This window comes from Protopterus annectens, chromosome 4.part0, assembly GCF_019279795.1.
Source record: "Protopterus annectens isolate FY-2018-M chromosome 4.part0, PAN1.0, whole genome shotgun sequence".
Lineage (NCBI taxonomy): Eukaryota > Metazoa > Chordata > Ceratodontiformes > Protopteridae > Protopterus > Protopterus annectens.
In genome coordinates, this window is record NC_056733.1 from 975095557 (window position 1) to 975112485 (window position 16929).

Genomic DNA, 16929 nt, shown 5'->3' on the forward strand with positions numbered 1-16929 from the left:
GAGTAAGACAGGGCTATCCAGCAAGCAATATTTTTAGTGTTGATTATGAATGTATTTGTTATGAAATAAACTGAAGATTAACAGAAGCAGAATCTAGCACAACAAAAGAGGATATACAAATACCAGTGATGTTTACCTATGCGAATAATATAGTGTTAATGACTAAAATTGAAGAGTGGATGGAGATGAGAAACTTAGTCAAGAGTTAAAAGTTAATAGCTATCAGTCTAAGTATAAATAAGGATAAAAGTAAAGGTTTAGGAATAATAGAAAAAATTAGGAGAAATACAGTTTAATAGACCAGAATTTTAAATTTGAGGCAAAAAATTGGTAGTTATAATAATAAATACAGTGGCAGAGTATGACGTACAGAAATAGAAATATATGTTGGTTTTAAGGACATATAAGTTGACATATATTGTAAAAAAAGAAGAAGAAAGTATATTTAATTTGGTGGTGGTAGGAGAAGTACCATATTTAGCAAACGTCGTGATAGTGGCTGTAAGACAGGAGAAAGAATTGTCAATTATATTTGCATTTATTTGGGGATCCAGATTAAATCCGATTAAGAGAGATGTATTGTATGTAATAAAATAAGGAGGAGGATTAGGGTTGATTAATCCTATTGATCATGCAACATCTTTGAATTTATATCAGGTGTTGATATGGTTAAAGGAAAATAAACTAATAGCATTAATATTGAAAGAAAAGTATAAAAGAATTTGAGATAAGTTGAAAAACTTAGAGGGAAGGGATGTTTTAGTGAGGAAATGAAGGCATATCAAGATAAAATTCTGTTATGGAAATTAAATATAGTAATATAGAAAACAATAGAAGACAGTGGTACAGGAGAATAATGAATAAATATTATATATAGCCATGGAAACGTAGAGAAAAAAAATTACAGGTATAGAGAGACTTAAAATATACTATGACAGTGCAGATGTTCTGTGGAGATTAACAATAAGGAAATTAAAAGTAACAGCGAAAATGGATACCGTCAGCAATATTAAAGAAAATAACGATTTTGGATATGGAAAAAAGTGGGGGGAACAGTGGAATGAGAGTAAAAGAAATTGAATGTAAAAATTGAAATGTGACTATGTAAATACGTGTCAATAAGTTGTAGTCTGTAAATATTTTAAGAATTTTAATAAAGATTCCATACTTTTCTTGATAGGTGCCACAGGGTCTTTTACATCCACCTAAGCTACTACCAACTCAGGCAGATGGGGCCTCAGATTAACATCTCCCTTAAACTGAACTGTAGAGTCAACAAATCCATCTTCCTGGTGTGGGAATAGAACCCACACCTGTCTGTACCAAAGGCTAGTGTGCTACCTTTGCAGCACTGAAACTGCTGCAGAGCCATATTTTTTACTGCTACCCCTCCTGAGCACATGAAAGTATTTTTTGCTCTTTCTTACCCCCCTTGTCCTTTCTGTTTACTTTCAAGTGTATCACTATAGCATACTTTGGCAGAAAGCTCTAAAATTACCTAGACAGATGCATGTTTTATACAGACAGTGGCCTTTCAACCAAGGGACTAGGCATCCACTATACCAAGGAAGAGGGCTTCTGAGCTGTAGAAGTAAGGCAAGATGTTTTTGCAGAAGTCCCAGTAAGCAAACCTACAGCTGCAGTGATCTACATGAACTTGTACTATTATGGTGCTATAGTAGTAAGTTCTTGTAAGTTGTACTTTGTCATTACTATGTGCTTTTTTTTTTAATTCTCCCTTTCCTTGTTTATTTGTAGTGGAATATTTGTGTGTGTGTTATTGATTGCAAGTGTGTGTGTGTGTGTGTGTGTGTGTGTGTGTGTGTGTGTGTGTGTGTGTGTGTCTGTGTCTCTATCTGCCCACGAGTTTTTCTGCAACACTTGGCATTGCAGTACTTTTGTTAATGGTCTGGAATTGTGGCATTCTGATTTGCATTTTATTAGATGGAAAATCACACATTAACAACGTGGCACAATTCTATGGTATTTTGCACTGTGCTGAAAACCTGAACTGTTCTGTAATTAAAGCTATGGCAGGTGGGTCCAGATGGATGTGTGAGATGTTTTGCATCTTACTTTATAGCAACAGAGGAGTAACATACACTTAGAAAAAATGTTTAATTTATGCATTGCTTTTCAGTGCTAAAACTACTGGTTAATTGCTTTTGTGGCAAATATAATATACAAATTATAGAACACTTCTTGACAGTATTAACATTGGTGTAAGAGTGGAATGGTTCTACTTCTCAGTTGTCTGGTGGTCTTGTCAGACCAATGATTTTACTGTTTGTTGAGTGAAGCTTCATCTTTTATGAAGGCCATTTGCTACTGGACTTTGAAACTATTCGCCATAGTCCTTGTTTAATGCTTATATTAGTCATATGTGTACATTACAAAGCACAGCAACCAGTTATATGGATTCCAGTTAATCAGTTCTAGTTCAATAAAAACAGAATTAACAAACCATAAAAACTTACTGAATAGTCACAGATTGCATTGACTGAAAAAATTGTGGCAAGTTTAAATATCTTTTTTTCTATGTGCAGAAAGATGCTGGCCGTTAAATATCATAAATAAACATGGCTTCTCAGGTAGCCGCGGTGGTGCAGCGGTAGCATTGTCGCTTCACAGCAAAAGGTTCTCCCGTTCGATTCTCAGCTGGAGTGCTTTCTGTGTGGAGTCTGCATGTCCTCCCCGCTGTCGAGTGGCGTTCGAAAGACATGCGTGAATGGGCATGCCTTCGTTGAAGGTTAGGCATTGGGCTGGCACCTCGGCACCATAAAAATCGACTGCCAGTCATTAGCAGACCGGAGTTCCGCTTTGGTGACCCCTTACTGGGAAAAGCAGAAAGAAAAACAACAAACATGGCTTCTCAGGTGAAGTATGAAGGTTTAAGTATTGTGAATGAGTTCTGCTTCTGGTCTGAAGTCTGAAGATGTGCTAATATTTCCTATCTGCGGCATTAAAGTTGAGGTGCTGTTCAAAATATTCATAACTTTAGCCTTAATTATTCCAACCAAACAGATGATCTAAAGTTGTTGTTTTCATTTGGTCTTCAACCTGGGGATACTCAGATCCGGCATGGATCCGACTCAGCCATATACTCCAGCATCAGAGTCAAAATCCAAGCTCCTCCCTACCTATAATGCCCTGCTCTCCCTCCTCCCCTCCGATCTCATTTACCGCTTGTTTTGAACAGCACGGGTTGCCGTTTGTCTAAGCTTCTCCAGGGTTTTTAGAGTCACTAAGTTTTCCTGTGTTTTTTCTTCTCTCAGTCTACTTTTCCTTCTATTTTACTACCCTTCTATCCCCATGTTGGTCAGTTTTTGTTTAAAAAAAAATTATTGCTATCTTTCTATCCTTTCTCTCTCCCTGTCTACCTTTGTTCTCTTTTGTGGAGTGTCTGTGTGTGCTTCTTGTTCCCATGGCCGAGACTCCTAAGCCAGGGTTTAAGAAATGTACGGAGTGTGAGCACAAGATTCCTCCATCTGATGCCCACACTGTTGTGCCTGGTTTGTCTGGTGGTTCCCCATCTTGATTCCTCCTGCTCGATTTGTGTGGGCTTCATCCCCTGCTCGCTTATCGACAGAAGGAGTAAGCTTATCCTAAAGGCACTGTTAGCTCCTCCACTGAGGCCTCCTCTTATGTTCCCCCTGCTTCTGGAACTCAAACTCCTACCAAGAAGCCAGGGGAAGAAAAGCGGGTCAGGCATAAGGAGCGGGATCGGCCGAAGAAGAGGTCTGCTCACTTGTCTTCCTCTGTTGAACCGCCTGCCAAGTCTAGACCTGAGATGGTCCATGGGTTCTCCTCGGCTTTAGTTTCCCCATTTCTCCCCAGAGCTGGAGAGTTCTTGAGCTAGGTCTCCTTCCTCTGCCACCACTCTGTGCTCTTCCAGACCAGGGTTGGTAGCTTCCTCTGTCTGAAGCCAAGCTGGACAGGATGATGTTGAAATTTCTTCAGGCCCAGATTCAGCTTCGAGTCTTGCCTGCTCCACCGTCCTCTAGAGCCATGAGCAACACAGTCTGGTTTCCTCCTGATATCTCCTTCTCTGATCCGACCTTCTGCTTTGGAGTCCTTGGGTCTGAGGTTTCCTAGTGTTGAGGTGTCGGCACCAATGTTCCCTTGTTCCTCAACGCCGACAGTTACCTTGAGCAGTTCAGCTCTGATGTCTTCAGACCAGACTGACTCTTGGAGCTGTAACTTCTGCATCGGCTCCAAGGGCCGGGCATCTGCTGCGAGACTTTCGGAGCTGTCCCTTCCCCTCGAGGCTTCAGCGCTGGGAATCTCGGCTCGGACTCCCCCTTCGGCTCCTGCTGCGCATCTTCCTGGGGTCCGTTCGCTTTTGTCATTCAGTGTGGTGGAGAGGGTCCTCTCAGCTCCTTTGGGAGCCTTGACTGTTTTGTCCTCTGATTCCACCCTGGCTCCTTCTGTTTCTGGGCCAGAGTCTTCTGTCCTGACCCTTCAGGGACAGCTTGTTGCCAGACCACTCCAGGAGATTCCTCTTCAGGAATTTGCTGAAGCTTTCGAGTCCTTCCTAGAGTCCCCCCCCCCCCCCCAAAGAAGGTACCTTGGAAGCATACGTTCAAGAGGAGGCAGTTAGATTCCCCATCAAAATCTCTCATGGATGATACAAATTTGGATGAAGGGGTGGGTTCTCTTCGATCTTTTAGGGACATCATGGAGATCCTTCACCAGAGAGGTGGGTGGTCTACCCTCAAACCAAACCCTGTCAAGTCTGTATTCCTAGAGGCGTTTGGCACAGGGCCTTCTGCATCTTGGATGTCCTCCCCTGTGGATCTTTTCTTTAGTAGAGCATGGAAGGAACTGGACACAGTTGAGCCCATTCCCAAGTGCCTGGACAAGGTTCTTAGTGCTCCTTCAGACAGGCCCCATTGGTCTAAGGGTTCCCCAGTAGATGCCATGGTGGTTGTGGCAGCCACCAAGAAGGAGCTGGCCCAGGAGAGCTCCTCTTCCATCCTTCAGAGAAGGAGTCTAGGGCAGTGGACCACTTTGGGAAGCAGGTGTATGCTTCAGCCACCTTTGCTGTGCATCTGCTGAACTATTTGGCTCATGTTACCAGACTGCAAAGGGACCTGGTTAAGGAAGTCTCTGAGTCTGCCCCAGGGTCCATGTCTGCAGAGGTGAAGAAGGTTTTCTCTTCCTGTCTGGCCACCCTGCCATTTCAAACACATCAGTGAGGCTGCTGTATCATGTTATGGAGATATGGAGAGTGCCTTTAGGGCTGCCGGGATGGGTGTTGCCATTAGGCGGCATGCCTAGCTCTGCCTTTGTGTATTTTTGGAACCGTTCAAGGCATCATTCACGAATGCCCCTTTTAATGGACTCGCTTTGTGTGGCAGAACTGTCCATGACACTCTTACCCAGAGTGAGAAAAACTGGCAGACCTTGTCTGCTGTTGGGATCCACTTCTCTACTCCACAATGATCCTTTTCTAGGAATCAGCATGGGATCAAGAAGATGTGGTTTCGGAAGTCTCAGGGTTTTTCCCAGGATTGTCAGGGTTAGTCTTCCCTCAGGAGCAGAAGGGGAAATGACAGATGCTGCCCACATGGCATAGGGGTCTGAGGAACCAGGGGTCTCGAGATTCTTTCTCGGACAGACCCTTTCAGCAATCCTGAAAGATTGCCCAACTCTCTGTGCACCCAACAGCCTGGGAGTCCATCATGAATGATTATTGGGTGCTGCAAATCATATCCAGAGGTTATTCCATCCAATTCCTTCATCCTCCCTTTCCAAAGCGACACCTCCCAGACGTTCCACCTGGTCAAAGAGAGGTGGCAGCCATAGAAATCGCCAGGCTGCTCGAAAAATGATCCGTCCAGCCCATTCCCCCAGACCAGTCTGGATTAGGCATTTATTCCAGGTTCTTTTTGGTGCCAAAGAAAATGGGGGACTGAGGGGAATTCCGGATGTTACTGAACCTGTCTGTTGCCAAGATGAAGGTTTGGATGGTCACCCTACAGTCCATTCTGCTCTTTCTGCAGATGAATGACTGGATGTGCTCAGTGGACCTTCAGGATGCGTACTATCATGTGAAAATGAACAGACGCTCCAGAAGGTTTTTCCATTTCCTGCTGGGAGCCAATCATTTTCATTTCAGAGTGCTCCTCTTGAGAGTGCTGCCCTTTGGACTTTCCACCCCCCCCCCCGGGTGTTTACCAAAGTAATGGCGGCTCACTTGCGCAGGAGTTTCAGGTCGTCCCTTACCTGGTCAGTTGGCACCTTTCCACTTCCTCCAGGCATCGACTAAATCAAGCCAGGTATTACCTTCTCCTTCTAGCCCCTTCCTTGGGCATTAATATCAGTCTAACCAAGTCCAACTTGGTACCTGTTCAGGTGTTGGACTTTATAGGTGCCCGGTTGGATACAATACAGGCAGGGTGTTTCTGTGAAGTCTATTCTTCAGACCCATCTTCTTCCAGCAAGTATGGTTCTGTGGGCATTGGGCTCCATGATGGCCATGATCACCATTCTACCAACTGCACGCCTTCACATAAGGATTCTTCAATGGACCTTAGCGGTATAGTGGTCTTTTCTTGAACTTCCATTGTCATACCTGGTCCGGCTGTCCCAAGTTTGCCGGGGCTCTCTTCAGTGGTGGCTTCAGTCCATGGATCATCTTCTGGGCTGCATGTTTGTTCTTCCTTCTCCCTAGATCACTGTGACCATGGATGCCTCCTTGCTTTGGTGGGGGGGGGGGGTATTGCATGCGACGGACAGTCCAAGGCACATGGTCATCCCTGGAGACTAATCTGCATATCAGTGTCCTGGAGAAGATGAAGCTGATGCTTTTGGTGTTGAAAGCCCAATATGCCTTTCTTCCTACCAGGACTGTTGCCATCCAGATGGACATGTCAGTAGTCTGGTACATCAACAAACGGGGGACCAGATCTTATCCCCTTTGCCGCAAAGTCATGAAATTGTGGGAGTGCGCGATCTCTTCCAAACAGTTTCTGGTGGCAATGCACATTCCGGGGAAGACCATAATTCTAGCGAATCAGCTCAGCAGAGCTATTCTGATGCCTTATGAGTGGTCTCTGAACCCTTCAGTGGCAGACATGATCTTCCAGAAATGGGGCCACCCTTGCTGCACTCTCTTCACCTCTCCTTCCAGTGTGAATTGCAGCAAGTATTTCGCTCTGATCTCCCCTCTGGGGGAGTCACCCAGAGACGCTGGTCCATGCTTGGCCTTCTGGTCTACTTTATGCTTATCCTCCTATTCCTCTGATCCCCAAGTTTATTCAGAAAGCACAACGGTTGAAGAGCAAAGTCATCATCATTGCCCCATCCTGGCTTCGTCAAGTTTGGTTCCCCACTCTGAATTCTCATTTGTTGTGTCCTCCCTGGACTTGTGATCCAGTTCCAGATCTGCTCACGCACCCATCAGGGGTCCTTCACCCAGATTTAGTCATCCTGAAGCTCACCGGTTGGCTGCTCCAGTTTCCCTGATGGCCAGGACTGACGGGCTCTCTTCACCTGTCAAAAATTTATTTTATTTATTTTATTTATTTTGCTTTTGTTTACCAGGAAAGTCCGACTTGGAACAAAGCCAGTTTTCATGGAGGCCCAGAGAGAAAATCTCCAGACGCATGTCTTTGCAATGTGGGAGGAAACCATAGCACCTGGAGGAAACCCACACAAACAGGGAGGAAATGCAGGCTCCACACAGAAGGCACTCCAGCTGAGAATCGAAAAAGAGAACCTTTTGCTCTGTGGCGACAACCCTACCACTGCGTGAGGTGACAGCGCTACCACTGCGCCATGCAAAAAGATCTTTGTTGCAGCTCATAAGGCTTCCACCAGGAAGATCTATTCCAGCAAGTGGAAATGTTTCTCTGTCTGGGCTTCTTAGCATAATCTGTATCTGTTTACAGCTCCAGTCTTTGCCATTTTGGACTTTCTAGCTCATATTTTTCACAATTGCTCTATTTTTTCTACAATTAAAGTTCAGTTGGCTGCAATTTCTAATTTTCATGTGGGTGAGAATTCGTCCTCCTTTAAGCTTTGCAAGGCCTTTTTGAAGGGTACTTTTCTTCATCCTCCTGTCAAGAACCCCACGCCTTCTTGGGATCTAACTCTGGTTTTACAGGCCTTGGTTTACCCACCATTTGAACCAGCTGCCACTGTTGATTTACAATTATTATCTTGGAAGACTGCCTTCTTGGTGGTTATTACCTCAGCCAAGAGGGTTTCTGAGCTACCAGCATTGTCTATCAAGCCCCCTGGTCTTCTGTTCCATAAAGACAGAGTGACTCTTTGTACTAACCCATCTTTTTTACCAAAGGTAGCCTCTGAAGTGAACATTTACTAGGTGATTAATGTGCTAGTTTTCTTCATGAATTACCAGAACAAAGGGGAATACAAATTACATTTACTTGACGTTCACAGGCAGCTGCAGTTTTATTTGCAAAGAACCAAAAGTTTTCGGCAGTCAGGTCAACTTTGTGTCTTTTTCCAAGCCACGTCTGGGAAAGCTTATTTCTGAGGTTGCTCTTGCTCATTGGAATTCTAGTTATATTTCCATGGCCTGATGTTCCAAAGGTTTATCTCTACCAGGTTCCATCCAGAAGCATGTTCCAAAGGTTTGTCTCTACCAGGTTCCATCCAGGCGCATGTTACAAAGGTTTGTCTCTACCAGGTTCCATCCAGGCGCATGTTCCAAAGTTTTGTCTCCACCAGGTTCCATCCAGGCACATGTTCCAAAGGTTTGTCTCTACCAGGTTCCATCCAGGCGCATGTTCCAAAGGTTTGTCTCTACCAGGTTCCATCCAGGCGCATGTTCCAAAGGTTTGTCTCTACCAGGTTCCATCCAGGCGCATGTTCCAAAGGTTTGTCTCTACCAGGTTCCATCCAGGCGCATGTTCCAAAGGTTTGTCTCTACCAGTTTCCATCCAGGCGCATGTTCCAAAGGTTTGTCTCTACCAGGTTCCATCCAGGTGCATGTTCCAAAGGTTTGTCTCTACCAGGTTCCATCCAGGCGCATTCTACCTACCAGGTTCCATCCAGGCGCATGTTCCAAAGGTTTGTCTCTACCAGGTTCCATCCAGGCACATGTTCCAAAGGTTTGTGTCTACCAGGTTCCATCCAGGCACATGTTCCAAAGGTTTGTCTCTACCAGGTTCCATCCAGGCGCATGTTCCAAAGGTTTGTCTCTACCAGCTTCCATCCAGACGCATGTTCCAAAGATTTGTCTCTACCAGGTTCCATCCAGGCGCATGTTCCAAAGATTTGTCTCTACAAGGTTCCATCCAGGCGCATGTTCCAAAGGTTTGTCTCTACCAGGTTCCATCCAGACGCATGTTCCAAAGGTTTGTCTCGACCAGGTTCCATCCAGGCGCATCCTACCAGATCAGTATCTACTTCTACTGCCTTTTGGTTCAAGTTCCTGTTGATGATGTGTGTTCAGCTGCTACCTGGTCCACTTTGCATACTTTTATCTCCCATTGCCAAGTGGATATTCGCACCTGGAGTGGGGGCTTCTTTTGGCTCACCTGCCTTCCGGAACATCCTTCCATGAGGGCCTTCCAAAGTTGTTGTAGCTAGGGGCTGTATCCCACAGGTTGAAGACCAAATGAAAACAACTTCAGATAAAGAATTTATGTACCCACTGTAACATTCCATCTGGGCTGTTGATTTTCATTTGTCTTCACCTATCCCTCCCTCCTTCGCCCCTACCCTTTTGGCTGTGTAGTGGACTGGACAGAGGCAGCCATAGGCTGCCTCTTGGCTATGCCCCATTTGCTCAGGGATGAAATTCTTTTCTGCTGTGATGGGTTAGTGATGATCTGCAACAAACTTGAACTGAGGGGGAGGAGGGACAGCAGGGCATTATGGGTTGGGTAGGCGCTTGGATTTTGGCTCTGATGTTGGAGTATACAGCCTAGCTGGATCTGTGTCAGATTCGAGTTTCGCACAGGTTGAAGACAAATGAAAAGCAACAACTAAGATGGAACAATATGGTGGTAAGTACATAACTTCTTTTTTTAGGCTTGTAGTAGAAGGTAACTCTGCAAGCACAAGCCAGTTGTAGTTTACCAGTGATAACTTTGTGTGTATGCATGTGTGTGTGGGAGGGAGGGGGGATAGAAATTATCACTATAATGCTACCACTGCTTCACTGGTGAGCTTTAATAAGGCCATGGCGATAGACATTCAGAAACCTGAAGACTTGCATTGAGTAAGCTCTCATTATTGAATGATTTGTAGGTCTCAGAATTAAACACAGCATTAGTGTTTCCCCCATGTAGACACACACACACACACCTCACCACCCACACAACATGTGTTTTTTCATTTTGGCGAATGGAGTTTTATGGAATGTCTCTCTTTTTCAGCTTGCTTTTGATCAAATGTGCTTTGAGACCAGCAGTCAGTGGGAAACAGAGGTTCTCCTTTTCCCTACTGTAGTGGGATCTCGGAGTTGATATATAGAAATAGTGAGGGGGGCTTGTTCCCTGCAAAATGGATTTTTTTTTTATTTTTCTTGATTGTGTTTGATGATTTCAATCACTCCCAACACACAGACGCGCGCACACACACAGTACTTAACTGTACTAACAGATCTGCTGCTGTCATAGACAGTAGCAGGAGTACATCATACAGTGTAGAATCCCAAATTAGGGCAGTAGAGATGGTCTTCTAATTACTGCAGCATGTTGTTCCAGTTATTGTGAATGGCAGTGAGCTGCGCCCCCTACTGCTGCATCTTCGTGTATTATCAAGCAAGACCGCTGTACAGACACTTGCTGATGCCGTCATACTGCTGCAGCACTTCCGCTGTCTGCGACTTGCTGTGTTGTAATGCACTGAGCAGTCCTGCTTGAAACAGGATCACACATTGTGACATCCCAACTCTGGGCCAGTAATCAAGGAGCCTGAATCCCTCACCACTGGCACTGGAGAGGAATGTTCACTTGGAACAAAAATGGATGCACCCATTATTTCCAGATGCAGCTCTCTACATCAAGCACAATTTCCCATAAGAGTGCACAGGGAATACACTCAGTCTGGGTTTCCCTCAAGGTCCCCAGTAAGACTCCTCAGTGGCACAGCTGTAGGGTTGAGTCCTCAGCCGAGTGCCCAAGCCAAGTCCTCCAGCACCCACTCTGTGAAACCAGTACTTCGTGTCCCTGCTCCAAGTAGCTGATGCTCACACACTTTTGAGATTTGATTTTCACACACACACACACACACACACACACACACCTGGGAAAGGCAGGCACAGATTTACTAGCTATGCCCCCTTCTGCCCACACTATAAGGTAGTTACACTGCCATCAGGCATTCCAGAGCCAGCTACTCTGAGGCTCTTACAAGGGTACCTAATTATACTGAGTGAAATTAATATTAATTCAAATGCTATTGTTTGGCCAATGCACTAAGGCTTCCAGGAGTGGCCACAGTGTCACCAACAGGTATAATTACTCTCATAGGTGAAAATATTCTTCAAAGGACCAGCCAAAATGAAAAGTTTAGGTATATGTAGTAATAAATAGTAAAAGAACATGAAAATACTAAATATCTATTTACAGTAAACACCAGAGTTTGAGTAACAGGAAATATTAAAAATAACACGGGTGGGCAGGTTCACACAGTTACAGAAAAAACAATACTTAACTAATCTCACAATATTTTCCTGACTGATCTAAAGAATTATTATTCAGTGGTTACTTACTAGAGCAAGGCAAGATGAAGTAGGTGAGGAGATCCTTTGTCAGGTTACAAAAACAGAGTCCCCTAAGACTGCTATCTCAGCTAGTATTAAAACATTATTTTAGTGATGGATTACAGAATGACATCACTTGCATCTGGTCATCTGACTTCTGGTCCCATGCACCCCCTTTGGCTAGAAGCTGTCAGGATTTAGCACATAGGTGTCAATAATAGACACACACAGAGTCTTGTTAAGATCTGCTGCAGCTCCTGGAAGTCCTAAAGCAATTTGAAACCTCCACCTTTCCAGAGTAACAGTTAGTTCACCCCAGTGACAATGCAGAAAGCTTCCTAGTACAGACTTTTGTCTCTGGCTGCATTGAGACCAATAAGATACAATCTTTATGGCCTAAATTAAGTAATTTAATTTTTTACTATTTTCCAAATTCAGGTGGATTGAGATTAACCTCTTCTGTTCCAGTATCCTCTGTTACAATGTGTACATTTCTTCCTCTGTCCAGCAGGACACGTTGTTGATAGATTTTTAACACAAGCAACTTTACAAATACATTTTCAACACAGCATCTGTACAATCAGTTTGATATTCAAATAACACATAATTTGCTAAATTACATCTAGCTGTGCTGGCATATGTTACACATCCACTGCCCTACTTCTCCTGGCATGGCTGGCAATACCTCACGTACACATACCTCATGTTACTTTCTAATGTATGTTTTCTTCAGGAAATAGACTCTTGGTAATAAGTTACTAATAATATTGTTTCTGGTTATTTGAGTGTGACGTGAATTTATTCTTTATTAATTTTGTTCTTTTTGAACCAATAAAATTGTAAATGTTATTTTTTGTCAGTTTGAATTAAATGTAAGGAGTCATTTTTTACAATGTTTTTTATATTTGAAATGTGAATTGTTTAGTTTAGCTATGAAGGATCTGTATTTTCCTGACCATAACATGCAGATATTGATCAGTGGAATAAAGTAATTGAACAGTTAGGCACACCTTCACCAGAATTTATGAAGAAACTACAGCCAACGGTGAGGAACTATGTTGAAAACAGACCAAAGTATCCAGGTGTCAAGTTTGAAGACCTCTTTCCTGACTGGATTTTTCCTTCAGAATCGGAAAGGGATAAATTAAAAAGTAAGAACCATATTAGCTGAACTTATTTTAATTTCACTAAGTATTAATGTGCAACAGTAGTAAGTTTAGAAATATTGCAGATCTGTATGTATATGTATATATGTATACATGTGTTTACACACACACACACACACATATATATATATATATATATATATATATATATGTGTGTGTGTGTGCGCACATGTTTTCCATGCTGGTTTGGTTTTTCATGTTTCTTAACATGAGCTTAATGGGAGTTCAGTTGTTCCATTTAAATAGGAGCTTGATTTAATTAAAGCTGAAATTATGTGATGAACTGTAGGTCAGCCTGTGTTATCAGTAATACAAAAAATAATAATAGCAGTTTATCTGTGTTTATGACTGCAAATCCCAAATGAATTTACAACATTTAAGTACTTTCCTGGCAGAGAAGCAGATGACTGTATAGACATGTTTTCTTTTCTCTTTCTGTTCATCACATCATTCACAGTTGCATTGACAGAGCCCAGTAGCAGTATACTGATCTAGTGTTTCTGGTGCTGTTCGTTTTGAGTATGTGCAACAAATCCATCAGGACTGGATCTGAGGAAGTCCTGTAAGCCAGGCAAAGATACCCTCAGCAGGCTGTAGGAGACTGAGCCTGGAGGCAATCAGTGCAGGTCAAGGTATTCTTCCCCGGAATTCGTCTAGTGAGAAGCCTTTGTGGGTGTTTTTTCTGCTGCAGCTGTGTGGTTAGGTACATGCCTAAGGGGACATTGTACTTAATGATGGGTCTAATAAGGGCTGAATAGAGTGGCACTGTAGCTTCCTTGGACCTGAATGCCATATCCTTACCTGTAAGTTGGGCAGCATAGAAAGATTTCCTTACCGTCTTGGCTACATGTTGGTCAGCAGGACAGGGCAGAACAAAGAAGGTACACGTGGAAGGATAGAAGATGCAGTGATATACGTTAATGTCCAGGAGAAGCAATGGGGAGGTAAGCAACAAAGAAACAGTGATGAACAAGAATCACTGAATTCCTGAAATGAGTTCAGCAGCATCTGGAAATAATGGCAATTACCAACACTTCGAACGCGAGTCCTTACAACACTTCGAACGCGAGTCCTTGCAACACTTCGAACGCGAGTCCTTGCAACACTTCGAACGCGAGTCCTTGCAACACTTCGAACGCGAGTCCTTGCAACACTTCGAACGCGAGTCCTTGAAACACTTCGAACTCGAGTCCTTACAACACTTCGAACTCGAGTCCTTACAACACTTCGAACTCGAGTCCTTACAACACTTCGAACTCGAGTCCTTACAACACTTCGAACGCGAGTCCTTACAACACTTCGAACGCGAGTCCTTACAACACTTCGAACTCGAGTCCTTACAACACTTCGAACTCGAGTCCTTACAAGCAATTACCAACACTTCGAACTCGAGTCCTTACAAGTACTTGACCAACCTCTGAAAGAAGACCCATCATGTTTTCCTACTCATGCAACATGCCATTAAAATTCTGGCAGCTAGAAAAGTTCAACTGGACAGAACCCCTATGTATAATCATTTACACCAGCAGACACCGTAATCACACTTGTATAGGTGACTGGCTTAGTTATATCTCCTACTGGAACTGCCTGCTTAAGTATTTCTTTCCCTTATGGAGTGTTTTGTCCTAGTGTGCACGCTCCCCTCAGAATGTCAGTATTACGTCTTTTCTTAATTTGCCTTCTCAAAGTTTAGGACAGTTTGCCTATATAATGAGCTTTCTTCTATCAAGACCAGTCCTCTTAGGAATGCTTTAGTTGTATACCTAACAAAACACATTAATAAAAAAATAAAACATTTCATTTCACCATGTTTGATATCTAGTACATTCTTTTACGGTATCAAATAACACAGTTTTCGGTCAGACTATTATTTTTATGTTCGTTGTTCGCTCACTTGCATGCTATAAGAGCATCTTACCACCATAACAAATTCTTTTTTGTTTTCACTGATCTTGATAAATCCTTCCTTTCTCCCTAAAGTGGCCTCTGAAGCTAATCTCAATCAGTCGATTCAACTACCAGTCTTCTTCCCTATTAACTCTGATAAAGGAGAACATGTCATGCATTGTTTGGATACCCACATGCAATTGAGTTTTTATTTAAAGAGGACTGAGGAGTTTAGAAAGTCAAACCAACTCTCTGGCTTTCTGTCAGAACAGAAGGGGCCAGGCAGTCTCCAAAGTGACTGTTTCCAGGTGGATTGCTGGTTGTATTTCCTTCATTTGTGCTAGTCGGCATGTAGTACTATCCAGACCAGTTATGGCCGCTCTGCTAGGTCTGTTGCTACGTCTTCAGTCTTTTTGGCCGGTCTTTCCCTTGATGAGATTTGTGCTGCTGTAACTTGGTCAAACCCACACACTTTCATTTTGCACTACAAATTGGACTTAGTATCTAGGAACAGGGCTTCCTTTGGTTCCTCCTTCCTTGAGGCCACCCAGGTTACATAAGTAGTTGGGGGCTCTGACCCATCTGTGATGAATAATGACACCGATAGCCCAGGTGTCAAGTTATAAGTACATAACTCTTTTTATCTATCCAACAGACATCAGTCACTTAAATGAAATTCTGGTATATCCCCCTATCAGTCAGTTAGCACTGGAGTACCACAGGGCTTGATTCTGGGTCCTCTCCTCTTTAATATCGTCATTAACAATCTTCATATCGCCTCAAAACAAGCAATCCTCATACAAAATGCAGACAACTCTATTCTTATTTGCTGCTCTGACAACCTTATCCAGTTACAAACAGTAACACCAAACACTTTTAATTGCATTGAGACCTGGCTTAGTGATAATTAATCATGAGAAAACAACACTACTACTGTTCTTTACTAAACACTCTTCTCTTGATAAACTCAGTTTTACAATTTCATCACTTAACAGTACTGTAATTGATGGTGTTTCTCATTCTAAACTATTAGGTGTAACAGTTGATGGAAATCTTAAGTTTGACTTGCATATTAATAACACCATCAGCAGATGTACTTTGTGTTTCACTGCTGCAGTCATCACATTTGGGTTAACTGCCTGCAGGTAGCCCTCAGCCGGCCTGAATACCAGAGTCTTCATATTTCTGCGTCAGATGCTGTCACTTCTTCCATGACGTCAGGTCATCAGGGGTATAAAACATGCAGCCGACGCCATTACATCAGCCTTTCTTGCCGAGGTGCCCAAAGCAGAAGCAGATGTTCTTTGTGTTTCACTGTTGCAGTCATTACAATTTTGTTATCTGCTGGAGGTTGCCCTCAGTCGGCCTGATTAACAAAGTCTTGGGTCCTGCATTGGTTGCTGTCCCTTCTTCCATGACGTCAGGTCATCAGGGGTATAAAACATGCAGCCGATGCCATTACATCAGTCTTTCTTGCTGTGCAGTGCCCGAAGCAGAAGCAGTTTGCAAGTGCCAGTCGGCCGACTCCTGAAATTTTCATTTTCGAGTTTCAGAACCAAAGTCTTCAACTAAAAGCTAAGTACCCCATTGGGGAAACTTTTTCTTACTGCTTACTGATGTCAGTAAAAGTTAATAATTGCATTACTTGTGGAAAGCAAATACCTCATAAAGATTTTCACTTGTACTGTATCCTTGCCTAGGCCCTAACCACAACGTACCTTCCTGTCGGTTAGTGCACTATCCGTCTTCTGTATATTTTTGCCTCTAAATGTTTCGGTTATTGGTTTAATTATCCAGAAATGTCGTCTTGTTAGCCATCCGACTACCGAGATTCTGAAAAAATGCAAAGATAAAGACAGAGACAGGCTGCCGAGGTCCAAAACTGCCTACAACGCTTCTCCTAAGCCAGTCGCCGGTACTCAGTAAGGCACTTTTGCAACCCCTGATACCCACTACTTCTGATTCGCAGGCCTCTACTGAGACCCATTCGGAGTCCGGTATGCGCGAGATGCTTCAACTATGGAACCCACGGATGTCTCTACCTTGGATGGGTCTGAAGCCGCTGTGCAGACACTGGCTTCTGAGGGTGTATTCAGGCCTACGGACTTGCATATTAAATCGACGCCTCCTTCATTACTAAGGCCTAAATCTCGATCCATGTCTAATAAAATCGACACTCAGGCCTCTATG

The 16929-nt window shown here is 43.4% G+C and overlaps 1 protein-coding gene across 4 annotated transcripts in view; it reads left to right on the forward strand.

Moving 5' to 3' along the window:
• The window catches only part of LOC122799705 (mitogen-activated protein kinase 9), a 1999785-nt gene that overhangs the window by 1564747 nt on the left and 418109 nt on the right, over positions 1-16929 (forward strand). For all 4 annotated transcript variants that reach the window (XM_044068940.1, XM_044068939.1, XM_044068938.1 and 1 more), the window contains exon 9: positions 12655-12837. In XM_044068940.1, the coding sequence (XP_043924875.1) occupies positions 12655-12837 (183 nt within the window). The remainder of the gene's footprint in view (positions 1-12654; positions 12838-16929) is intronic.